Source organism: Crocodylus siamensis, chromosome 15 (assembly GCF_052110815.1).
Source record: "Crocodylus siamensis isolate JL-2025a chromosome 15, ASM5211081v1, whole genome shotgun sequence".
Taxonomy (NCBI): Eukaryota; Metazoa; Chordata; order Crocodylia; family Crocodylidae; genus Crocodylus; species Crocodylus siamensis.
The window spans coordinates 15409213-15435269 of NC_143409.1; the positions used below are offsets into that span (position 1 = coordinate 15409213).

Consider the following 26057-nt stretch of genomic DNA (forward strand, 5'->3'; position numbering starts at 1 on the left):
GACACGGACAACATTCCACCCCAAGGAGGGATAAGTCCATTCGGACCCTGAAGGTAAGGGCAGGGTTGGAATTGAGGAGGCTGTCTTGGGACCCGTGCAAGGAAAAATGGGGCAAGCAGCCAACTTAGAGAAGGACCCCTTGGCAAAGGAGTCCATAAGACTAGGACCGGACCCTTAGTCCAGCAGGCAAGCAACAACAAACCCCAAACATCTGGTGTGGTATGAGCAGGGTATGGGGATGGTGGAACCCTGTGAAGATGAGCAGACCTCCTGAGCCTTTAATCGATCCTTTTGTCTCCCAAAAGTGTTTGGTACCTCTCTGTCATTAACACCAAGACGTGGTGGAAAATTTTTGGAAGGACAGAATACTACAATGCCACTAGGGAAACAGCTCGACTCTAGGAGGCACGACGACACCAACCACTTACATCAAATGTGGCGTTTTGACTTGTTTTATCAATAAAAGTATAACTATACAACCCTTAAAGGGGAGCTGAGCAGTTCAGGTGGGCAGGCAAAACTTTTTCACATAGCGACAGAAATATCTTGGATTTATTGTATATCCACTGGAGGCTAATGTTGGTGACCAGTCTAGTTTCACTAAGGTGGGTAGTAATTTAAAAGACAACAATTTAAATGGTAGAAGCTAAAGTAAACAGTTTAATCCAGGGGTGTTAAATGTATGGCCTGTGGGTGGGATCTGGCACTTGGAGCTGCCCTGTCCAGCCCACTGGGTCACCGCTGGCCACCAGAATGTGGGGGGAAATAGTTTGCTGTAGACTCCCAGGCCCTCGGGTCCTTATGGACAAGGGGATTTGTGGCGAGGGGGTGAGCAAAGGCTGCCACAGCGCCAGTCACAGTCCAGTAGCTTTGCCCATTGCCACTTGCATGGCCCCAGCTCCTTGGCTGTCAGCCCTGTTACTGTCCCATGCTGGAGCTCTGTACTGTGGTCTGGATCCAACCTGTGAGGCGCCCTGCAGTTTGGATCCAGCCTGGGTTGCAAGGTGAATTTGAGACCCCTGGTTTAATCTGTTCATTTGTAATGGTGTAAAAAAAAAAAAAGTAGTAGTGGGTAGAAAATAAGTATCTTCACCTATATTCCTCCTTTTTAATCTGGGGGTTAAGTTTTAGCAGTATCGAAATTTATAACGTCCTACTAAAAAGTGTTAGGTAGGTGCAGCATGTTTCAGAGAGGCTTGTACTTTCCCGCCCACTTCAAGGGTGGACCTAGAAAGGCTTGATCTGCTCCCAGAATGGTTGTTATGCTCCCTGTTCCTTTGTCTGAGGACCGATTTCCTATGCTCTCCAGGATCTTGCTTGTGGTTTCCCAGTTTGGTTAAATGCATCTGAAATGAAGGCAAAAATCTTTCCCCCTGCATCCCCCCGCTTCCTTCTGGACCTTGTAACGTGTAAAATAGTCATTGCTGAGTGTAGGGAGAATTGATGAGGTTCTTAGCACCCCATAACAAACATTTTGCACGTCAGTGCAGGTGATTGTATCTTTATCTACTGTAACATGGGCAGCCCTGGTCCTTTGTAATGAATTCAACAAGCAGTGTAGCAGCAATGTTTTTTGGTTGTGGGAGAAGATCCAGTTCCTAGTTTTCACCTTTTTAAGAGCTTATTTTCTAACAGTAACCAGACAGACCAAATAATGTTCTCCAAAGGAATGAGCTGTCCTTTCTTGTGCTGACTTTGAATTACTTGGCAAGCTTGTCTTGATGTTGCTATTGGCATGTGTGTGTCCTGTTAAATACAGCTTTCATATGATTTTTCACCTGCTACAGTCGGTATCTGAAAAGAACACAGGTAAACTATGGTAGTAATCCAGTAAACACTTTTAATGTTGCTACACAAGTAAACTTGTTTGGCCCTAAACGCTGAAATTCAAACGGAGCGGGTTACTTGGTGATGGCACTTGGGACATGCCTCCCAAGAACTTTCAGCTACATGGCATTGCATTTTAAGTAGCTCTTGTATTCTCTTAGTCACTGATGCATAGATGCAACATTGAACACTGTCTGACTTTACTGTCCAAAGCAGAGCCCGTGTTTTAGAGCTTGTGAACTTGTGACTGGCTTAGACTACTTTGAAGCAGTTGTTTGCATAAATGAAGCCAAAGATAAATTGCTTAAGGATCTGAAATGTCAGCAGATGAAAATTTACTGAGACTCTCCTGCCTGCTTCCATAATACATAGCAGTCCTTGATCTATTTAACCTTTTTTTTTAATTTGTGCTTTATGCATACAAATGCATGTAAAGATGAATGTGTTAATCAGTCTCTGTATGCAAAGTACAGTGCTTTTCCCTAAATTTGTGTAATAGTTTTAGGCACTCAGTAAAATTTATTTTATAACAATTACATTTTTGTCACACTAGGAAATGCAGTGCTATTCAACATGACTTAATTCTAACTGAGTGGGTGTGTCAACCACCTGGTAGCATAAAATGATCAATTCAAAGGTCAGGGTATATATTTTGTGTCCTAGTCTAGAACCTACCACTGACCTCTGAAGGACTTCTTGCTCTAAAACTTATTAAGATAGGTGGTACTTTGCAAATGGCTCTGCAGACAAAGTGGTGAAGCAATACCTCTATAAAAAATGTTTTGAACTCTGGGCTTCTCACTGTCTCTCTTGCTCGTTCTCTCTCTCTCTCTCTCTCTCTCTCTCTCTCTCTCTTATTGCATTTTTACCACATTAATAGGGTCTGGAATTACCTGCTCTAGATTAACCCTTGTGTATAATATGACTATTTGTCTCGCAAAACTTTGTAGATCTTTGTCTTGCAATAAAAAAAAAAATGTTTAAAAATATTGAAATTTGTCTTTGCTGTCATTATCAGCTTTCCTAAATTCTAGAGCAAGAGAAACTTTCAGTTCCTTAATGTAGTGGGAAAATACTCATATTTTAATGAAGCATGTCCACATTAAATAGTCTATATTTATTCTTGCTCCGTTAACCTTTCAGTTAAACTGATGCATCTCTGCATTTTTATTCTCTCTCTCATATATTGTTTTTGTTTTTATTAGATATTAGGTACCCATTAGTTTTTGGATAGAGCAGTAGCTTTATTAACATGTTATAATGAGGGCCCTTCCTTCCGCACTGTATGAAGGAATTGTATGTGCTGTTGCTCTTCAAGCTTTTTTGACCAGATCTTTGGGGTTTGTCCTACTAATCCCCGAAGATTTTACTTTTCCCATCATGCATCTGCCTGCTGGTCTGCAAAGCCCAGCAGGCACTTGAAGACTTCCTTACTGTGTCTGCTGACAGACAGTATGCATATTCTAAAGTGCTTCTCCCCCCCCACCCCCCAAAATGTACCGAGAGCACTGACAAAGTACGGACTAGCACAGGAGTGGGAAATTATTTCAGCTGGAAGGCCACTTAATTGCATTTTGGTGAGCTGTGGAGGGCTGTAAGAGTAGCCCCATCCCTCGACAGGTGCCACCCTCCTCACCCCCCCGGTAGCCAACTTGACACTGGAAGTCCCTCTCCTGAGGTTTGCCCCTAGAAGTACTCCCTTTTGGAAGGGGAGGGTTGTCTTGGAACCAGAAAAGCACCAAATCCTATACTAAAAGCCAAACACCTACTCTAACATACTTAAATGTTATCACAAAAATCTTTTTGTTATGATTTGTTTGCATGCTGTATATAGAGATACTTGTATTTAGTAATTCAGAAATAAAATCTTATACTTTCGTATATTGTGTAAGGGGATGTGGAGTGTAGGTGTGTCTGTGGTGGGGTGTGGAGGGCTTGGGGGGGCATTGGTTATGTTGGGAGGGATGTATATGTAGGAGGGTTGTGGGGGTAGAGTGTGGGATTTGTGGAGTGTGGGGACCCACCCCACGCACTCTTCCCTCTGATGCACAGCCCCCGCCAGGGCACATCAGAAGTAGGCGGTAGGCACTCAGGGTGCCCAGGGCCTGCACATGTGCTGCCACCTGGCCAGAGCTACACATGGTGGCAAGGAGCAAAGCCAGGCTGGCGCACCTCTTGCGTGGCACTCCCTGTGGTGCACGTGCAGCTTCCAGCACTTGTGTGCCTCCAGGGGATGGGTGGGAGCAAGGTGTGCAGGCTGGGCAGGGTACTAATTAGTTGGCAGGCACCCACAGGCCGGGTGAAGTTGCCTGGCAGGCTGGATCTGGCCCACAGGCTGTATTTTGCCTCCCCCAGGACCAGCAAGTAATGGATGAATCTTAAGAGCAGCTGCTAAGGTAGTCTACCTGCACAAAACTGTTAAGCTGTACTCTCACTGCACTTCTGCCATTCTGTGTAGCAAAAGTGCAGTTGCGTGTGTGTATTTGTCTTCACTTGGTTATTTCTTTTTCCTGGCAGACTTCTGGGATTGCTGCCATACTCCCTTCTTTAGACCACTGATAGGTTGGTATGCGCTGCCAGGCTCTCAGTTACAGCCTTCCTTCATTCTTTACCCTTTTTCCTCGCAAACATTTTCTTTTTTTCGCAGTTTCTTGTACACCTGAAGTAATGAAAGCTTGTCTTGCTGTTAACCCAGCAGTAGCTGGTAGGCAGAATTTTGGCTAGTTTGCAAATGGGGTTGAAATGAGGCCTAGTTCTCTTGCTTTGTTTTTCTGGTACTCTTGACACACAGAGCTATTAAAGAAAATGCCACTCATGTTTTTCCTGGGTCAGACTAATAGCTCAGTTGCATGGCTTGCGTGGGAGAATTCAAGTACAGGACAAGTATCTTGCTTTCAGATATGAGAGGAGATATTACACACCTCCCTTTTCGCTTGGCATGGATCTGTCTTGCTCCAGCCCCTTTTAATTTCTTCCCTAGTAAATGCTGTATCCAGTCCAGCCTCCAACACCTGGGAAAAAGGCTGCACTATCTCAGTAGCATTTGTTGCTTGATCTCAGTATTGTTATCTGCAAAAATAGCATTGAGGCAGCATTGCAAGAGGGAGAAAAGTGTTTTTACAGAAATGAGTGTGGTAAACCATCAGTGACCTGAGCTTCCAGGACTGCTTGTCAGTTTGTTGGAAATACTAAACCTTGTATGTACAGTCTCTTGGCAGCACCAGATCCTTTGAAAATTAATTCTTGAGTTTTGGAAGAAGGAAAAAGCAGATATATATTGAAAGGTTCCCCTCTCTCTCGGTATTCTTTACCAGCAGTTTTCTAGCAGGTATTGCATATAAACCATTTAGTGAGTTATCTGGATGAGGACAATTCAATAATCAAATGCAGGAATAAGGAGCCCCAGTGCATCGTTCCATGTAGTTAAAACAGGCTTCAGTAAATCACAGAATTTTAAAATATGGAAATATAAATTAGCTACCAACTTACGTGCCCTAGAGTCTGAATTTTTTTTTAACAAAAATAATAATAAGCTGCAATTTCTCTTGTGTTTTGTTTTTTGTTTGTTTGGTTTTTTTTTAAAAGCTTTCAGGTTTTTTTCCACTCATTATTTTAGTATCTTTGTTTGTTCTTATATTAGCTTCTGTGTCAGAGAGTGCGGAGCCCACAACTGAGGAACAAGACAAGTCTCTCGACAAACCAAAACAGAAGAAGAATCGTTGTTTCATGTGCCGGAAGAAGGTTGGACTTACTGGTAAGGAATACTTGGAAAGAGATTATATAATAAATATAATTGGGACAAATGTAAATGTTGCTCTTTCATGTACATATGGATTGGCCTTCATTTGACTTTGAAGTTGAAGTAAAATTTGGCCCCAAGATCCTCCATCTGTAGTTCTTATGAAAGAGAGGTTTTCATTTATCCTTGTGGGGCTTCTTTCCTACTTGTTTCTTTTATTAAGTAAAGGGAGCTTCATATCTGTGTTGCTGTTTAGAAGTTAATGTATAATAGCCTGGGGATTTAAAGTAAATTTAACAGTCTACTCGTTAATCAGCCTTCATAATGAAGTGGTATGATTCAGTTAAAGAGTTTGAAAATTGCTTGCATTTCACTGGGTGAAGGCTGAAAAATTAATCTGCGGCAGACCTTTAGGGGGAGTGTAGTTTTCTTGTACTGTTGTATATTTGAAGAGATGGCATCAGTTTTTTTTCTTTACAATAAAATAAGTGAAATGAAGACACATGTGGAGTTGGATGATGGTGATTTTTACAGCAGAGACTGCCTTTCACCAGTTGACACTGGTGATTCCGATCTGATAGGGAGCAAATATATTCAGGATTTTTTTAAAGCTAGCGTAAAGGCTGCTCTAATGTCAAAGTCAAATTTATTTATTTATTTATTTTATTTATGTTTTACAGGGTTTGAATGTCGGTGTGGAAACGTTTTCTGTGCTATGCACCGTTATTCAGATGTACACAGTTGCTCTTATAATTACAAAGCTGATGCTGCTGAGAAAATCAGAAAAGAAAATCCTGTAGTTGTTGGGGAAAAGATCCAGAAGATTTGAACTGCTGCTTCTGCTAGAATACAAAATCCTCTGACCATCTGCAGATTAAATCGACTTGAGCTTTTTTCCTTAGTCATCAGGAATGTAGAGCAGTGTACCTTGCCTAGACCTTTTAATCATGCATGTCATCAGATGAATAGATTTTTTTTTTCACGTATTTTCTTTTGTTTGTTTTGAAATGACTCAACATTTTATTTTCATTGCAGTTTTCTGTGGCTGAGAACTTAAAACTTTACAAGTATTATCCTTTAAGATCATTTTAATTTTAGTTGAGTGCAGAGGGCTTTTATAACAAACATGGAGAAAAATATTGGAGGGCTGTGCTTTCCCAGCGTAAAGCATGCATGCGTTAACTTTGCAGTTTATTTCTTGTTGTATATAGCTTTTCTCTGCAGCACAATTTTTTTTTTTGATAATGCCTTGTATGGCACAACTAGTTATCAGTAACTGAATGTATTTTAATCATTATGGCTGCTTCTGGTTGGTTTTTTTTTTTGTTGTTGTTGTTGTTTTTTTTCCCCCTCCCCATTAACAAGAAAGGATATACATGTTGGCATATTAGCTTGTTTGCACCCACTACCTATTTATGTATGAATCATTTGTAATGAGTGTGTGCTGAGATTAAGTTTGCGTGGTTTTTTTAAAAAATGGTTTTGGTTTTTGTGTGTGGGGGGAGGCTGTATGCACTTCATTGACTGCAGGTTTCATTGGGATTACATTCATCAGTCTGTATGTACACCGATATGAAGAATGATCTGAAGTAACTGTGCTGTATTTATGTTTATCCACGTCTTAACTTTGATTAAATAAAATTTTAAAAAATTGGAGTATTTTTGTGCTTCTAATTGTCAGTCTTGCATGGATTTTTTTCAGCTATTTTGATTGAGACCTTTCGTCTCTTGTTCCTCTGCCTACAGTGCACTATAACCTCATTAAACTAGGCAAATCCCAACAGCAGTTGAATTTGGTTTTTTGTCTGAACCTGCCAACTATTACAAGCAACACTTTACATACTGAAAGATCGCAAGGGAGCAGATTGTTTGTACTTCATGAATTTAACAGCATTTTGTGTTTGGGGTGATTTTTCCCCTTCCCCTCTTCCCATGTGTACTTCATGCAGCAACAAGGGAGCAAAATAGATTTTTAAAATGGGCAAATAAGTAAATATCACAATGACACAGGTGAGTTCTGGGGTAAAACTGGTTTTCATCTGCTTCTTGAACCTGACAAAAATCAGTTGTGCTCAACCTCTTTGCCCAGCAGGGTAGATGGGCTGTGTTCAGTCCATCAGTGGGCCAGATCTGCCAGTTCAGCACCTGGGGCATTGGGACCCCATCCAGCTATGCGGGTGAGGGGGAGGCAGTGGGCAGCCTGGCCCCACGGGGGGAAAGGAGCTTGACCTAGCCCCAACCCAGGCCCACAGGGAGACAGGGGCATGACCCAGCCCTGATTCAGCTGCATAGGGCTTGCGATTTGGGAATTTGGCAGGGGAGGAGGGTGGCCATTATTAACCACTGAAACTCCCTCTGCTGACAAATTTTCCCAATCCATGGGGAGCCCTATGGGCCAGGGGTTGAGCACCCCTAGACCAGATCATGGGTTCATGCAATGCAGTCAACGAGATCGCTGGTGGGTTGGGGAATTAAACACTTGCAGAACAAACAGATCCTTGTTTCCATCTGCTAGGTTGCATTTGAAGTAGTTGAAGTATGTCAGTATAACTAATGTCACTTTTTCATGTAAGCACTAGCTGTAGGGATGTTAAATGACTAGAAATGGGATTTAGTCTTTGTAGTTGCAAATGGCAAAATGTGTTCCTTGAGACCACTTCTCAGTCGGGATCTGGGCCACACTTTGACTTGTAACCCCAAAGACTTTCAAGATTGGCCTCCACTTAATGGTAGTGGTGGCTCATGAATCGATCAGCGTATTATCAGTCATTCAGCAGTTCTGTAAATCCTTGTCAAACCCCAAACATAACTGCCTAGAGATTTTTTCAAAGCCATTTAATCACCAGTGTCAGGTTAAAGGTTCAGATCTCTTTCAGTGACTTGATGTAACTGCTCGTGTAAGTTCAACCAGCGTTGAATTCATTACAAAACTTACAAGAAATGACTGATTCCTCCCCATGTGGAACTGATCAGCAGCTAGAATTTTACTTGGCAACTTCCAAATATTCAGACCAAATAAGATGTTATGAGCAGCTGCTTCATTAAATTTTTCATCAAAGCTGAAAGCATCCTTTAAAATTCTGAACAGTCTGCAAGTGGTGGCTGGCAATTAGTAGATAAGCTCACTATCTAGTGTATTAACACTATGCTTGCAAAAGGGATCTTTTGACATCAGGTATCAGGCAACCTACAATTTTGACCACTTTGTACTTGGATGAACATTTCGTGGAAGCTTTATTTAGCAAAACTGGAACTTCTTGAACTATGTATTTGGCAAGGGAGCACAGGAGGGAATGCACAGATTTGCCAAACACATCTCGATAGGGCCCTGGCTTTGTATAAAAGGTGCTCATTCATGCTGACTCTGCTAGTACCCAGCAGTGTCCTTGTACAATAAATCAGCATTCTTGTCCATTCTGTCTGCTGTACTTTTTTTCTAAATGTTGCTTACCATTACTTCTCCCTCGCTGCCTTTTCACTCAATTCCTCTTCCTTTCTGAAGTCCTTGCCTTCTTCCTTTTTACTCTGTTGCTTCTCTCCATCTGTCTCTGTAGAAGTGAGCTTTTGCTCAGTTCTGCAAGAGCTCAGACTAGAGAAAAAAGAACAACTAGGTCCATGAAGAAAGAAGCTGCTTGATTTTAAAACGAAGTGCTTCCCATTGTCCAAGGGCTATAACTGACCTCCATGAGCAGGGATAAGGAAAACTGTTCGCAAAAAGCAGCTGCCTTTCAGAACTCGAATGCTCCTTTCCTACCTGCTTCTGCACACCTGCCACCAGGCCTCACACCATGGAAGCCGTTATCTGGACAGAAAGGGATTGGAATTTAAATTCCTCTTATTGTTAAACACAGTGAGTTAATTGACTATCATTTGGGGGGTATGCGATTCCCATTTCCCACCTGTCTTGAACCAATGAAATAGAAGTCTGCAGCACAATTTGAAGGGAAAAGCATCGTTCTCTTCTGCGTTTGGTGATTTCTTTGAGTGTGTCCCAAGAGTAGCCTGTGCCTCATGTAAACCAGAACAGAGGTTTTGGATCGGCCCTTTCCCAACTTTGTAGTCACTCAGTGGAACAAAAACGGTCACGTTGAATTGCTTTGGTATCTGGGATCTTGGCATCGCTGAAGTCTGAATCTGGATGATGATAGGTAGGTAGGCAGATGTCTCTCTAGTTCTTTTTGCCTTGATACATCTGTGATAGCAGGGCCCCCTCTACATGTTCCAAGTATTGCACAATTAACTAGTTAATTGTACAATAATCTTAAGACTAGGTACATGTGTAAAGTATTTACCAGGAAATAAAAAGCTCCAACCAGCTATAAAGTTAGCCTAAAAATGTGTACTATAGAGCTAGTTGCTATCAAGCTTTAATTTGCACATGTAGCAGGGTCTCCCCTGTGTCTGGTAGCCCCCTCAGCTGATAGGGCTCCCAGCACAGGGGTGCTCCAGGCCCTGGGGACTGAGGCAGCCATAATCCCCAGGGTGCTCCAGCCCCTGGGGACTGAGGCAGCCATAATCCCCAGGGTTTGGGGGTACGTGAAACCCTCAGGCCCTGGGGACTGAGATAGCTGTGGGAGTCCAATATCAGGTTCCCCTACACCAGTAATAAGGTGCAAGACAGGAGGCACAATTGTGTATATTGCACATGAGAGCCAATTGCACCTTTGCCTGCATGTGTAGAGGGGGCCCAGGTGATTTTTACTGAAGCTGGCTTCCCAGCTTGATTCTTGTTTAATTGCATTTTGTCTACACGTAGATTAAAATCAGCTTGGCTGTATAACTGCTTTTAACTAAATCTTACTGTACACTTTGCCTGGCTGAAGAATATTAATGCAGTTAAACTGTAAGTTAACTAAGATAAAAAGCTGTTCTCTTTCATGCAAAGACATCCTTAAAAGTTATAGTGGCCAAATCCTGAGCTGCCGTAAAATAGCATAGTTGTACTGAAGTCCGTAAAGTTACATCAGTTCTAAAATAACTGAATCTGGTCAGAGTGCTTGCTACCCTGTGGCACAAGACTACTTCAAAATGAGTAACTATTTCATGATTAACTGTTCTTGGAAAGTGAGGAAGTCCATCTCCCTGGGCTTCGTAGCCCCAAGTTCAAACATCTTTCCTGAAGAGAAAGCTCTATTATTTTAAAAGGGAGGGGGAAATCCCAGTGTTATTTGCAGCCTTGTATACAGAGCTAGGTTGTTGGCTTTTTTTAAAAATTATTTTTGGGTAAGTTTGTCCACATGGGGTGAGAAGGCTGTGGAGTGAGAGCACCTCTGCTGTGCTCTTTACAGTTCTTGGGAGATGTTCACCTCTCTTCTACAGCCAGAGCTTCAGAGCTGAAGTCAGTTGGGTGCAATTTGTATAAACATTTCTATATTTTGTTTAGAATTGGTGTATTTTAGCAAAGTCCCGTGTCCCCAAGGGATCTGAGATCCTGCTGTATGAACTGCCCCTTTTCTTTCCAGTTATTTCATCCAGTTACTTTGGTATTTAAGTAACTTTCACAGACAGGAACCAGTCATTAAGCCCAAACAGCTCTAGTCTCTGAGCCACTCTGGCATGTCTCATCTGCTCAGGTTTCTTTTGCTAGGTATTGCTCAAATAAGGGCCCCCCTTGCTGTTCAAGGTTCATAGAAATGGGGGCGGGATGTGCTCTGGAGTACCCAGGCCAGAAGCATTGCAGCTGGTGCTGCTGAGTCACTCAGACCTCTGGTATTAATTAACCGTCCCGGCTTCCAGCAGCCACAGCACGGGGCGGGCTTGCAGCAGGGCTTGCGGATTGGCTGGACCCTAGAGGAGAGGGTGGGATCTGCCAGCTCCACATTGTGGAATATAATATCTGGAGGGAGTCTACTTTTAGGTGGGATTGTAGCAGAGCCAGGACTGGGGGTGCTCTGCTGAGGTCTGTTTTAAGATCAAAATGTCGTTCATCCAGGTAGAGGAGAACTCAGATTTCCCTCTCCAAAACCTCCCCTATGGGGTTTTCTCTACTAGGGACAAGGTGAGTAACGTGCTGCTTTGGCCTTGTATTGCTACAATTGCTGCTTTGTCTTATCAAGAAATTTAGCTGCTGTGAATGGGTGAGGAGTTTGGCAAGAAGATGATTCCTAGTTATTGGAGGCTAGAAGGGCCTGATACGCGGGGAATCGTGCAGGTTTGTCGAACTTGCCCTGACATTGCAGCGAATAGGTTGCCTTTTTGTATCCTGGTGGTGGGTGGGCTGTTTCTATAGAATGAAGTGAACAATATTAATACGCTGGTTAAGTATCTTTGCTCTGTGCAGGATGGTGTTAATACTGTCTCTGCTCTTTGTGCATAATTTTGCAAGAGTCTGGATTGCATTAGGTAGGCGCATGCATGCATTAGTTTCCACTTTTTGCCAACACTCCCGTTTCTTATGGTCCGCGCAGTTGAACTTAACCCTCCTTCATCTCACTCTAGAAACCAGATTTTAAACTCTATCTGATCGGCCATGAATCCAAGCTTTGTTTGTTGTCTGTGATGTGACTCGATGCTAAATTAGAAGTTAAAATATGTTTAAAATGCCAAGTGGAGTTTGTTTTAACGATAAAACAATCTAACCTTTTATTTAATGGCCTACCTTTTATTTTTCCACTCTAATGCAAGAGGCAGTTGGGTTTACTTTCTAAAGTGCTGAGTTGAATGGAGTGCTGTTCCTAACTGTATCACTGCCCTTCTGTGCAATCTTGGGCAAGTTGAGTTTCTTCTATATCGTCTGTATTCGATGTTCCCGTCAATGCAAAGGTCTGGGTGGAGGAAGGCACCGTATCAGGCAGGATTCTGGTATTCATCCAACAAGAAAACTCTGGCTGAGATTTTGACAGAAGCCCGAAGGAAATTTGGGCACCAGGTTTTTCTTTTAATTATGATGGGAAGAGGATGCCTAACTGGTTTAGATGCCTTCAAAAATCTTGCCCCTATAGCTCTAGTTATACAGTTTGGCACTGCTGATTGCAATAGATTCCCATGTATAAATTTACCAAGGTAACAAAGATCAGGAGCGTTTGAAACACACCCTCTCCTGAAAGAGAAAGCAGACAAACAGATACCTCTGGAAAGGGGAAAGCTGGAGGATTACCAAAGGTTAATGGGCAGTGTTGTATGCACAGGTCATAATAGCTATCACTTGATCTCTAGCATTGTCCTCATCTATCAGCAGGGCTTTAAAAGTGAATTCCAGCACAGAACAGCCTTGACTCTGACCTGGTGTTTTCAGAGATAAAAAAGCTGGATGATGAAATTAAAGATGGTCCCAGATCCCTCTGTGTTACTAGTTTTCCCCTTCCACAATCATGATTCTCTGCTGAGGAAACATCTCCAGCATTTAAACAAATCGGTCAAGCGGATTTTGGAAATTGATTTCCCAACCGCATCCCACTGTTGGAATGATTTAAAGTTAAAATAACTGATGTAATTCAGGGCTATGGATTAGAAATTAACCTGCCCTGACCTGAGATTTTTATGGCAGGAATGTTTGTTGAATAAACATTTAGGGCCCTGTTTGCTCATATCACATTGGGGGGTCCTGTTTAAAGACTAAAGGTTAAAACTGCTTGGCCATGTCTGTTTTTTTCTTTGTCCCTACTGATCTTATTCCAGTTTGTTTGGCCAAATATGCATATTTGTACTTGTATTTGGAATGGAAGTTTAACATGGCTGTATTTCACTTAAAACACACCACCGGACCTTGCCTTGATCAGGCCATAGTGTCTGTGATTTCAGCGCCCCTGGGGCAGGGGAAACGGTCTGTGCTGCACACTGGTAGGCCTGGGCTTGTATCTGGTTAATGTCCGTAGTTTATGTCGATCCTACAAAACCAGCAGGGAACGAGCAAGGTTTGCTGGTTGGTTTTGGCTCCTTTCATTCTACTTCCCTGGGATGGAGAGGAATAATCACACTGGAAGGGAACCGTCCACAAGCACCTTTCCTCCTTCCCAAGTAGCAGACCACTAGCCTAAGACTGGTTCAGTCCCAGCTTTTCTGCATACAGCCTGGGGGACCTCTAGATGAGCCCCCTGTGTGTCTCAGTTCTCCAAAGTGGCACTTCCATATCTTACAGGAGCGTAGTGAGGGAAACTACTTTAATGACAGGCATTCGGTTAACTAGAGTAATGGGAGCTGTAAAGGTACCACTGATACGTAGGAAGGGGACAGGAGATGTTGGTCATCACCGGTATCTTACTCCCACCTCATCCCTTCAGGGATCTGGAATTGGGATGCCTCGTTCCAACTCTCAGAATCTGCAATTTCCTCTCCTTTAGTTTTGTTGGTTAATCATACCGTACCAAAGGTATAACTAACCACTCCAACAGCTTGGCTCCTCAGCCCCTGACTAGATTAGACCCTGTGATGCAGTGCTCCCATCACCCTCTGTGGATGATTATTGAGAGCACAGGTATAAACTCTTCTTTCCCTTGTAGCCAAGGCACAGGATTGGGGTGGCGATCGGAGACCAGATATTGGATCTGAGTGCTGTTAAACATCTATTCACTGGACCAGTACTTTCCAAGCACCAGAATGTCTTCGACCAGGTATTTATCATCCCTCTTGATACTGCCCCCTTCCATCAGGTTTTGTAGAGTTTGAAGGGACTCGGGCTCAGATCAAGAACGCTGCAGCCCCTTACCTGGGTTTGTCTGTAGTGCTGTAGTGTAGCCCCTCGAGCAGAAACACAGACTATGGGTATTGGGGTTGTTCCAGCTTCACATGAGTGTAAGTGCTGAATGGAGTTACGCAGGCTTAAACACAGAGCAGTGCGATACTGGGTGAAGGCTGGGGCATGGGCTTATGGACAAGTTACCTCGAGGTAAATGAGAACATGGATTTGGAGCTCAGCATCTGCTCTTGTAACTGCCTGTGGGATGACATAAGTGACAAAGTAAATGAAAGAGAGAGATTGTATTGTAAGCTGGCATACAGGTTCTTCCCTAGAGGAGCTGGCGTGCTGTAGATTAGAGATGGGCAGAATACAGCTCACAAGCCGGATCCAGCCCACCAAGTGTTTCTGGTCCACATTGGGTCCCTTGGCCCTGCCCAGCCCAGGCACAGGGAGCAGCCTGGGCTGTGGTGTGTGCAGCTGGTCCTGCCACCCAGGGTGCGGAGGTGCCAACTGGCATGGAGCACAGCCCACCCCTATCCCACTATAGCTCCCACCAGGAGCTATAGTCCACAGGGCTGGGCAAAGTGAGGATGAGGCAGGGGCAGCACGGCGGCCAGACCCTGCATCCTGGTGGCCCCCGCAGCAGTGGCTCGGTCTGCCCCCACACTTCCATCTGCCACTTTCAGTGTCAGCTGCCGCTGTCCAGCCACCCCGGCCTGCCCACCCCAGACCTGCCACTGGAGGTGTCAGATGGAGTGAGTGGGCGAGCAGGTGATGTCTCCATAAGTACTGGCCCGGGACTCCCATGGGCTGTGGGCATGTGGGAAGCAGTGTCTGGGAGTGAGACGGTTGGGCAGGCTGGGATCAAAGGGCAGTGACAGTACAAGGCCTGGGGCTTGGGGGTGATCCATCCCCCACATGTCCCTGCGACGGGCCCTAATTCTGCAGGCAGAGGCCGACTGGCGCCTGTTGCAGGGACATATAGGGAGCAGATCACGATTCTGCCCCAGGCCTCAGCCCCATGTGATCACTGCCCCATGATCCCAGCCCTGCCTGCTGGTCTGTCCCACTCCCAGACACCCTCCCTGCCTGCCTGCAGCCCTATCCTATCCACCCGGCCTGCAGAGGTCCTGGGCCAGTCTCCACAAAGACCCCTCCCGCCCACTCCATCCAGATAGGCCTGAGGCTGGGTGGGATCAATTGGCATTGCCCTGTTCCCCCTACCCTCCCCCCCACCCACGCCAGTGCAAACAACTGTGATGGGGGGGCCAAGCGCCCCACCCTCAACAGCTCACCAAAACACCTTAAGTGGCCCTCCAGCCCGAATAATTGTCCACCCCACTGTAGATCCATGACTTGTTGTGCCCAGGGCTCACTATTTGTGTACCCACTGTATATGCATCTGCTCAAGTGATTCTTCTACAGTCCCATAGGAGCAGATTTTAGAGGATGTGGTATTTAGTGAAGTCCAGCAAAGCTCTTTCCTTTCCTCTTCACATACAGAAGGCAGGGAGCAGCATGTGATGAAGGGGTCAGGGGGAAGTCTGCTTTGCTGAAATGTTACTTGTGTCACTAAGGAGTGCAGCCACCAACAAAAAGCAGCCATCATGAAAACATAGAAGGACCTAATGATTGCAAGCTCTCTTGCTGGCTTCCCATTGCACAATAGTGAGAGTCAAATCACAGATTTGTGATTTTTGTGAAAACTGCGAAGAACAGCGATCTCTGCGATCGCCGCAAAAAATGGTGTTGACCATGATTTCCTACAGAATTGACCCCCCCCCCCAAAAAGATGCTTACTGTAATACAAAGATTTAGATTTAAATTGAATACTTGGATTTATAATAATATGGTAATTTATATATTTCTGCGGAATTTGCTGTTTCATGATGCGGTTTTTACCTCTTGGCCAGTCAGCAGCAAGGGGTGGAACTGCCATAAAATGCCTGCAAAATTGGCTCTGTGCACCATGAGCAGTCTGTGAAAAACCTTTTGTCTCACCATGACTGAGGCAGGACTGCAACAATAGGGCTAGCCAAAAAATAGGTTTTGTGATTCACAGGAGAATCTTTTCTGTTTGATATCAGTCTGAATCAGACTGAAACCAAAGATTTTTCTGAATTCTTCCCAAGTTGGAAACTCCTCAGCCCCTACAGCTGTTCTGTAAGATTGATAGGCCTTTGTTTCATGGCAGCAAAGACAATGATGACAATATCTATCTCAAAGTGCAGCTGCAGGAGCTCCGGCAGTCTGTGGCTCTCGGGCAGTCCTGCCACACTTGACAGACCCTGCAGCTTGTCCCAAGAATTTGAGGTGCCCAGCCCCAGTCGCCAACCCCTGGCCTGCTGGGCTCCCTGCTGCAGAGCTGCGGTCAGACCCCAAGACTCCCAGCACTTCCATGCTGTGACGTGTCTCATGCCTGTTTGCTCCTGTTCTGCACGTACCAACTCACAGAAATGAGCCCATGTAGCTGCTTTAGAGCCCTGATCGCATGCCAGTGGTCACACCTGAGATGGTGAGAGTAGCAGTGGCACTTGCCACTCATTCAGGACCCCTTGAAGGTGGCTGCAGCATCTCATTTCAGGATCTGGCAGGCTTAGATCAGGAGTGATTGGACTGGGCATGCTTCACAGTAGGACTCCCTGGCCTGGCCCAGAAGCAATATAGACAGGCCCTAATTCTTCATGCTGAAGGAACAGCAGTGATTTAGGGATTTAACTGGTATGTAGGCCTTGCAGTCTGAGAGAGTATGTATGTTGTGCATGTATGCCCACCCTGGTGTCTTGCAACCAAAAGCTTTTGTGGAAATGTAAGAAGCAGTCACTCTGTTATTTCACCATTGGTTTGGTTTGCTGTAGAGGAGCCCTAGTTGCAGTCCCGAACTCCAGTGTGCTGGGCTCGGTGTCACCACCTGAGCTGCGATGAGTGGTGGTGCAGACAAGGGGCCAGGCAAAGCCAGCCAGCATTGCTCAGAAGCACACTAGGCTCCAGCCTCAGGACACCCAGCTGCCTATCATTTTCTTGATAATTAGTTACTGAACACCAGTCACATCGGGCTTTTGCTGTGTATGGCGGGTAGGACAAGCCTGCTGCCTTTCACGTACCTCTTTACCTTTATACTGTGTTTTAGCCAACACTTAACGACTTCATGGGGTTGGGCCGCGAGGCGTGGAAGGAAGCTAGAGCCTCTCTCCAAAAGCTCCTGTCAGCCCGGGAGCCAATGCTCAGAGACGACTCAGAGCTACGAAAAAGGTGAGGAATGTGGGAGCTGGAAGGGACTCCCGGCTGACTCGCATGGCATGTCCTCGTAGGTACAAGCAGCGCTTGGACTTGGCTCCAGCTGTCTGAAGGCTGAACGAGAGGAGCAGAGTGTTAGCTCTTCTTGCCCGGGCTCGGGAACGAGTTGCGCTGTACCGCGAGCGCAAGCGGTAAACAGCACCAGGCAGCCCATCGTCTGAGAAACGGGGCTGCCCTCCCTGGCAGGGAAGTGCGGCTGATTCCCTCTGGCCGCTGACTGTCACTGCTGTTCCCGTTGTCTCTCCTTCCCTTGATATTTCAATTAAACGTGGGCTTGCAAAACTGTTTAACCAAGCTCGTAGCCTGGTTGCTGTGCAGCTGTCAAGACTTTTCATCAACTTGGAAGGTACAGACCGCTATCAAGCAGAGAGGTACGTTTTCAGGAGAATTCCTCGCTGTACTGAGACCATGGCAGGCTGCATTTCGAGAGAGACCAATATAGTCCCATAAAACCCCTCATAGGCCCTTAGAGCTAGAGCATGGAAAATGGTGAAGAGGAGCGTATTCTAAATCCATCATCTTGGGGCACATAAATGCCTCAGTATGTGCTGAGAGGAAGTATCAATGGTAGATCAAGATTCGCAGCTCAGCTCTTTCGTCTGGGCTTAGGCACCTAGACTGTCAGAAGGGAAGCAAAGATGGTCCTGCCTCTGAAAAGACAGGTGGTCTTGACGGTACTTCCACATTGCCAGAGAGAGAGCGCGGGATGAAAACCCAAGATGCCTCAGGCCAGGAAGAAGCAGCGAGAGGGGGCACTGGGAGCAGGGAGTGCTGCAGGCAGTGGTTAGTGCACTCAGCTGGGAATGGAGGGGCCTGGGTCCCAGTCTGCTCTAAGGACTGGAGACACGGAGAAAATGTGTAGATAAGCCCTTGGGGCAGGACGCCCTTCTCCCAGGGGAGTGCCATAATCCTTGGGAACTACACTCGCACTCCCTCTCGCAGCTGCAGCCTGGCTCAGTGAATCGTGAACTCTTTCTTGCAGGCGTCCACAGTAAAGGTGGAGACTGGCCCCCTGGGAGGGGCATACACCGAGGTGAGGCATGGGTTTGAATGTCCTCAGGCTGAAGAGAGCACTCAAACCTAGGCCTTCAAAGCCCGGGTGCTCCCAACCACTCGGCCGCAGGATAAAGGAGGGGAGACCCATAGCCGTATTTTTAATGAACGTGCTGGCGGTCATTGTATTTGGGGCAGAACCCGGTGCTGTTGGAGGGCCAGGTGTGCCTAGAACATGCTGGAAGTGTCTTGGCCCTTGCAGAGGAAGGGCTGCTTTCAAGGCTTGCGATCAGGCTGACGTGAACAGCTCTGGGCATGGTACCTCATGGTTTTTACGGCTGGAAATATAAGTCTATAAAATCCACAGGGTCAGGAGGGAATTTTCAGAGTTGTCCTCATGGATTTGGAGGCCTAACTTCCATCCATGTCCCACATTAGGTGCCTAGCTCCTACGGTGGATCTGTCTCTCAAAGCAATAGTATAAACACTGCTGCCAGCTTTAAAGCTGATGGGGCTCTTCTTAGCACACATATTCTAAGGGCTTCCCATTCAGCATGCTGCCTGCTGTGAATCCCAATTTGAAGCCCAAAGCTTCAGACAATGCGTTGGGAAAGCTATGCATCTAACTCAGGGCTCTGGATCCCATTTTGGGAGATGGGTGGTGAAAAGTTAGCCACTGCGACACTTGACATTGCAGCAACACGCGGCAGCTTGTGGATCTTGCTTTGCCAGGCCTTCTCTTAGACGGGAACATAAGCCTGAACCTAATCCTAATCCTAAACCTAAATCCTAATCCTAACCCTTCCAACCTGCAGAGGGCAGTGACAACACATACACATCACTGCCAGTGCACTTCAATAGACCCATTTGGTGCACTGGTACAAGTAAAAAATGAGCTCTCCCAAACCTTCAGCGGTTTCTGTATGCTCCGGTCTACCTCTTAACAGCAGCGCCATAGAGTCAGCTAATTGCATCGTTGTAACAGGACCTGCATATTCTGTGCTGCTATTTTATGCCTTATGAATTAGCACAGAATTATAGCAAAGAGCAGAAGCAAGAAACGAGTTAGCACAGAGAGACTGAACGTCTTAGCAGCATACATGCCTCCAAACCAAAACAGGAGGAGAGCTAAGCATTTTAAGTGCCGAAGCATAGGCGCCAACTTTTATTTTCGCCATGGGGGGCCTAAGATGATGAGCACGTGGAAAGTTTTACACATTTCAGGTGACAGTCCTCTTCCCAAGAGGGACCAGGGCCCTTGGGCTCCCAAGTACTTGGCACCCATTTGCTGAAGTCTTTCTTTGTATTTCCAGAGCATTTGTATCTCAAGCCTCCGCCATAATGCATCTGCCAGCTGAAATCGGTAAGTGGCATGAACTAGGAGAGACTCTGCTTTGCTCTGCATGTCCCATATGTTCAGAATAAGGACATTGTGTCTGTGGCATAGATTTTCTATTGGTTTACAGGAGATTTTACACGTGGCTAATTGCAGGTGGCATTTCTGATGGTCAATAAAATGTGTGGGCAAGTTTTAATTCCAATGTAAGGCCTTTGGGTGCAGTTTTTATTAAATTAAGTTTCCTTAGTGTCGCTTTATCTCTGAAGACACAATTGTATCACCAAATGGCTGTATGATTAAAACCAAACAGAAAATAATTCTCCCAACCTGTGGAAAATGTCGACATTTCAAACACCTTCCACATCAGGACAGAATCGAGACTCTCGATGCTTTGAAAAGAGAGATTGCAGGACAGCCGGAGGGTTAGGTTGGTAACCTAGGATGACATGGAAGACCCTTGTTCAAGCCCCTGCACAGAACGAAATGAGTTATCTTGGCACGCAGCTGTTGGCTATTCTGGGATTTCTCTCTCTTTGACTAAGAAGATAATCGGTCTGAACCTGAGAAACCTTCCAGACAAAAGTTTCATGAAAAGTGATACATTACTACAAAAAGTCTCCATTTTAATGTCAGCATTTTCTAATGAAAAAGCAACTTTTTGAAACATTGTTTCTGACCACATCGTCTCAAAGCACTTTTCGTTAGCCCGATGCTCATCTTGACCATAACATGCAGTACCATCTAACTGCAAATTATTTATGGCTAGACTGAGCTGTTTAGATGTAACCTCAGGTTGGAAAGGGGCCGCAGTTGCTGTAAGAGTATTACAGTTGCAAGATAATTCCTGAAGATCCTGGATGTGCAGATCCTAAATACTGGGTATTTACAGTTCTCGGTTGACTCCATTGGTGACAACCTCTTAGAACAAGACAAGATGGAAAGCAGCCAAGTAACCCTTTCCACTTGTCGAGACTAGCTGTCACTGGTATGTAAAGGTGGGAAAGTCTTTCTTTAGTGAGGTGTAGAGGCCAATTTTACCTGTGCTCGTAACTGTATATACGAACAAAGAGGAAATACTGTGAACTTGGCCTTTTTTTTATGCCTGTTACCAGTTGAATTTGAGAGAGGGTCTCTGCCACTGGGATGTGCAAACTCTTCCTGGCCTTGCCAGCCCCAAGTGTTCAAACATCAGGCACTGAAAAACAAAAAGCCGGCAGCTGACTCAACAACGTGATGGTTAAAGAAAATAAATGTTGGATTCTCTTTCATTTGCCATCTTATATTTGAGCAGGAAAGTACACTCAGGTCCCATTTTCAAACTCTTCCTTGTAATTACCTGGCTCCAGAAACTGAAGCTTTATGTAAAACCTCAGTGCTGTAAAAAACCTGGAATAAATCACAAGAATGGTCCGTGCCATCTTCTGTCACTAACCGAGGCACTCAAGGGTCAGTATTTTAAGCAAGAGATGGATAGGGGATGCCTGTTATAACCCAAGACACTTTCAATCCCACTGAACCCATTATGAGTGTTTCTTGGGCAACAGGCGTGGGCCAAGTTAACCGACATGGTTGGTAACTGTTTCTTAGACAGAGCAGCAGAGGGCAGCAAACGAACTGAGTATGAAACCATTTCCTCTGTTAGCATTTCCCGTAGCATCCACACAATGGCAAATGAATAACCTGTAAGAAAAGAAAACAAAACACACACAAAAGGGATTCCTTGTTTATGAATTTGTAGCTAAGAGATTAACATGCAGCCCATTATTTTTTCCCTTTCTGCACTGAGGTTGAAAAAAGCCAATATTGCATACGTTTTATAGTCCATGCATAGTTATCCATCTGCCCCTTTTATGCAATGAGCATCAGTAATCAGGTGCTGTTCTTAGATGTGTTTTTTTTCTTCCAAAACTGCTCTTTCAATCTTTCTCTCTGTCCCCATCCCCCTCCTTTTCATGGTGAAAATGTGTACTCTTAGCCCTACCTCTTTCATACAGTTGATCAGTTTTTGTCCTTCTCCAGGAGATTACACTGACTTCTATTCTTCGCTGCACCATGCCATGAATGTTGGGATCATGTTTAGAGGGAAGGAGAATGCGCTGAACCCTAACTGGTTGGTAGTTTAGTTATTTGCTGAGTTGTGTTTAATTGTAGCAAATGGTGTGACCAGTGGTGGCTGTGTGGCAGTGGTCCTGCTTACCACGTGGGAGATCTGGGTTTAAGTCCCAGCTGAGGTGACATGGTGGGGAGTGAGATAACAAGAAGCAAATCTTCTTAAATTGCAAGATGGACTTAAGAGGGACACCTCCAGACCTCAGGACTGAGTTAGAGAGCTTGTGGAGGGGCTGAATGTGTTCAAATCAGCAGGTCCAGATGCTCTCCACCCCAGGGTGTTGAGGGAGCTAGCAGGGGTTATTGCAGGGCCCATGGCACAGCTTTCTGAGTGCTCATGGTGGTTGGGCCAGGTGCCAGATGATTGGAAGATAGCCAATATGGTCCCCATCTTTAAAAGAGGGAAGAGGGAGGACCTGGGCAACTACAGGCCTGTCAATCTTACCTCAATCCTAGGGAAACTCTTTGAGAAGATCATCAAGGAGCACATCCGTGATGGGCCGGCTTCAGGGATGATGCTCAAGGGTAACCAGCATGGTTTCATTTGGGGCAGGTCATGTCAGACTAACCTGATTGCCTTTTATGATGAGGTCACAAAAGCACTGGATGCAGGTGTTGCCATGGATGTAGTCTTTCTGGACTTCAGCAAGGCCTTTGACACCGTCTCCCACCCCATCCTCATTAAAAAACTAGGCAACTGTGGCATTGATGCCCACACAGTCAGATGGATTGCAGATTGGCTCAAAGGTCGTACTCAGAGGGTGGTGATGGATGGGTCATATTTGACCTGGGGAGAAGTGGGCAGCGGAGTCCCCCAGGGCTCGGTCCTTGGGCCCGCACTATTCAATCTCTTTATCAGCAGTTTGGACGATGGGGTGAAAAGCAACCTGTTTAAATTCTCTGATGATACCAAAATTTGGGGTGAGGTGAGCACGCTAGTAGGGAGGGAAAGACGGCAGCAAGACTTGGATAGGTTACAAGGGTGGGCTAGCAAAAACAGGATGGGTTTCAATACTGACAACTGCAGGGTGCTGCACTTGGGCAGTAGTAACCAGCAGCACACTTATAAGATGGGAAACTCTCTTCTTGAGAGCACGGAGACAGAAAGGGATTTTAGAGTCATTATTGACTCCAAGATGAACATGGGCCAACAATGCGAGGTCACGGTTGGCAGGGCTAACCAGATCTTGTCATGCATCCACAGATGCATCTCTAGCAGGGCCAAGGAGGTGATCCTCCCCCTCTATGTGGCACTGGTCAGGCCGCAGCTGGAGTACTGCATCCAGTTCTGTGCGCCCCACTTCAGGAGGGATGTGGACAACATTGAGAGGGTCCAGAGGAGGCCACCCGCATGATCCGGGGACAACAGGGCAGGCTACGAGGAGAGACTGCGGGACCTGAACCTGTTCAGCCTTCACAAGCGAAGGCTGAGGGGGGACCTGGTGACTGTCTATAAACTCACTAGGGGGGACCAGAAGGATTTGGGAGAGACCTTGTTTCCCCAGTGCCCCCTGGCATAACAAGAAATAACGGCCACAAGTTGTTGGAGAGGAGGTTCAGATTAGACATCCGTAAGAACTACTTCACGGTCAGGGCGGCTAGGATCTGGAACCAACTCCCAAGGGAAATGGTGCTGGCTCCTACCCTGGGGGTCTTTAAGAGAGGCTTGGTGCCTACCTGGCTGGAGTCATTTGAGACCAGTTTTTCTCTCGCCCAGGCGGGGGGTCGGACTTGAAGATCTACAAAGTCCCTCTGACCCGACTTCTATGATTCTATGAAATGAGGTAACTGGAGGGATTCAGCTGCAAGTCAGGGGCGGTTTTATCTGAGAACTGGTTCTTCTCCTGTAACCAGAAACCAAAGTTTCAGTTGTGATAAAAAACTGAGATCCCTGAAAAGGTGGAAAAATGGTTCCCCATGAACTTAGACAACATTAAGGTTTAGTAAGTTCTTAAAAAAAAACTTAGTGCTTTCATAGAGCATTGCTCTTCTGGGGGTGATAATACAGCACTTATCACACAACCAACATGTCTCTTTAACAAGGTTGCATTTACCTGTTGGCTACCATGGGCGAGCTTCTTCGGTTGTTGTGTCTGGGACACCAATCCACAGACCACTAGGACAGACACGCCCAGATGATGGTGAGTCCCTTGAAGTGTGCTTTTCTTCTCCAGGAACAGCACCCATATTCCAGTATATATTGTGGCCTTGTCTACCTTTGTCGCTTTGCTTTTTCCTTCCTAATGTGCTTTTCTTTGTCTGAACCACAGCTAAACCTCCAGTGTTTGATGCTTGCAAACGTTTGGACCTTGAGTTAGAAATGGTAGGATGCATTTATTTTATTTTAGTACTCATTCCCTCCCCTCACCTTCCTTTAATAGAGAACAAACACTCAGCTTGTTTTAGGAGAGTGATTCTCAATGAGGGGCCCATGCCTTGAAATTGTTTCAAGGGTGCTCTGGGCTGCCACACAATATTAGCACTGTAAGTTGTGCAAAGGTGAGTCACAAGATAAACCCAGAGATTTCAAATGGAAATCCATAGTGTCAAAAACTCTGACCTGGTTCAGTCTGTTTGAATTCTTTGCAATAAGAAAAGTACTCTATTAATTTTCTGCAGTCAAAAACTAAGTGAAGAGCTCTAGTGTTTGACAAGGGGTGCCTTGAGTCTAAGGAAGGATGCCTTGAATCTAAACGTTTTGAGAACCACTGTCTTAACAGCTATCAGAGCAACATGGATACAATCTGTGCTCAATCTATCCAGCTGAGCAGGCCAGATGAGTGGCACAGGTCTGGTCTGTGGCCTTGATTTACTTGCAGAAGTATGATCCAGCCATGGAGTGGCCCCCACACACTGGTCTGACTCCACATGCCTGGATCTGGCTGCATGCCAGTGCAGTCTAGCGTGGTCGGCCACATCATCTGGCTTGCAGATTTGGCAGCAGGGGAGTGGCAATGAATGTTGTCGCTGCTCCCCCACTACCACATTCCAGACCCATCGGGGAAGCCTGCAGGCCACATCTGGTCTGCAGGTCGGGGGTTGGGCATTGCTCGTCTGTACTATTCCCAAGATGCCTCCTTCAAATCAGTATATCACCTGCTCTAGAGTTTATTCCAAAGGGGAGATCTTCCCTGCCTAAGGGTTACAGGAGAAAGAAAGCAATTCTAGCTTTTAGGGTGCAGACAGAAATGACAATTTTTGCCTGATCTGGCCACAGAAAGCAATCTATAGCCATGACCAAACACAAGTGCATAGCTTCAGACAGCTTCAAAAATGGCCAATCGAGTAAAAAACTGACTCCTCATTGCATGAGGTATCAGATGAAGATGCTTCTGTAACTTGTGTCTGCAGAGCTCCCAGCCTGTTGCCATTTTCAGACTGGGAGGGGGGAAAGGGAACAGGGGGTGTTCGGTCTGGGGGTTATTTTTCAGCCCCCCGGGTGGTGGGACGGGTGTGTTGGAGTATATGGGGGGCTTCAGTTCACTCACCCCACCCTTCAGCACCAGCTGGGGAGCCCCAAGAATGAGCTCCCTCCACTGCCTTTCCCCCTCCCATTTTGAAAACAGGGAGCACTGGCACTAGCCGAGGTGGCCATTGCTACGGGAACCTGGCTGCAGGCTCCCAGCCCACGGCTTGATTTTCCTCCTTCCTGGAACAAACGGTGAACTTCTGTTTGGTCTGGGGTACTGCTGTAACTCAGAAGGCTTTACAGAAAATGTTCTGAGTGACAGCTGGGAGCTGCAGTAGACTAAGGTCATTCTGGTGCAATGGGTTTGTAAAATAGGGGCCATTGTATTGGGTCTGGCTGTGAGGAGGATTTTATTAAGACTTTTGTCCAAAGTACATCCAGAGCTTCATTTTCTCTCAGCCTAAGGCTTTTCCCACAGCTGGAGCTGATAACACAATAGCACGTAAGCAGAAATGTTGGAGGCTGAGCAGGCCTCAGAGTGCATTGCATCAGGCTCTGGTACAGGAACAGCCCCCCTCTGTCCAAGAAGACTTGATCACATTGTTAATGCACCAGCTTCTGCTCTGCACTGTGGCAGCCGTAGTTTAAATAAGAGTTCAATCAGAGTTCTGGGAATGAACTGGAATTGTTTGTATGTCTGCAGGGTCGAGGAGAGGCAGGATTGCAT

General features: G+C 45.7%; 2 protein-coding genes across 3 annotated transcripts in view; both read left to right on the forward strand.

The window, feature by feature from the left end:
- ZFAND6 (zinc finger AN1-type containing 6) overlaps positions 1-7222 on the forward strand; it is a 50997-nt gene extending 43775 nt beyond the window's left edge. For both annotated transcript variants that reach the window (XM_090028953.1, XM_090028954.1), the window contains exons 5-6: positions 5468-5581; positions 6247-7222. In XM_090028953.1, coding sequence (XP_089885079.1) covers positions 5468-5581; positions 6247-6395 — 263 coding nt within the window. In that variant the 3' untranslated portion in view covers positions 6396-7222. The remainder of the gene's footprint in view (positions 1-5467; positions 5582-6246) is intronic.
- A 4175-nt stretch (positions 7223-11397) lies between these two features.
- The window catches only part of FAH (fumarylacetoacetate hydrolase), a 36402-nt gene continuing 21742 nt past the window's right edge, over positions 11398-26057 (forward strand). Inside the window, exons 1-7 of the mRNA XM_090028558.1 lie at positions 11398-11564; positions 14005-14115; positions 17314-17435; positions 19787-19836; positions 21832-21922; positions 23965-24062; positions 24192-24244. Of these exons, the coding sequence (XP_089884684.1) occupies positions 11484-11564; positions 14005-14115; positions 17314-17435; positions 19787-19836; positions 21832-21922; positions 23965-24062; positions 24192-24244 (606 nt within the window). The 5' untranslated portion in view covers positions 11398-11483. The remainder of the gene's footprint in view (positions 11565-14004; positions 14116-17313; positions 17436-19786; positions 19837-21831; positions 21923-23964; positions 24063-24191; positions 24245-26057) is intronic.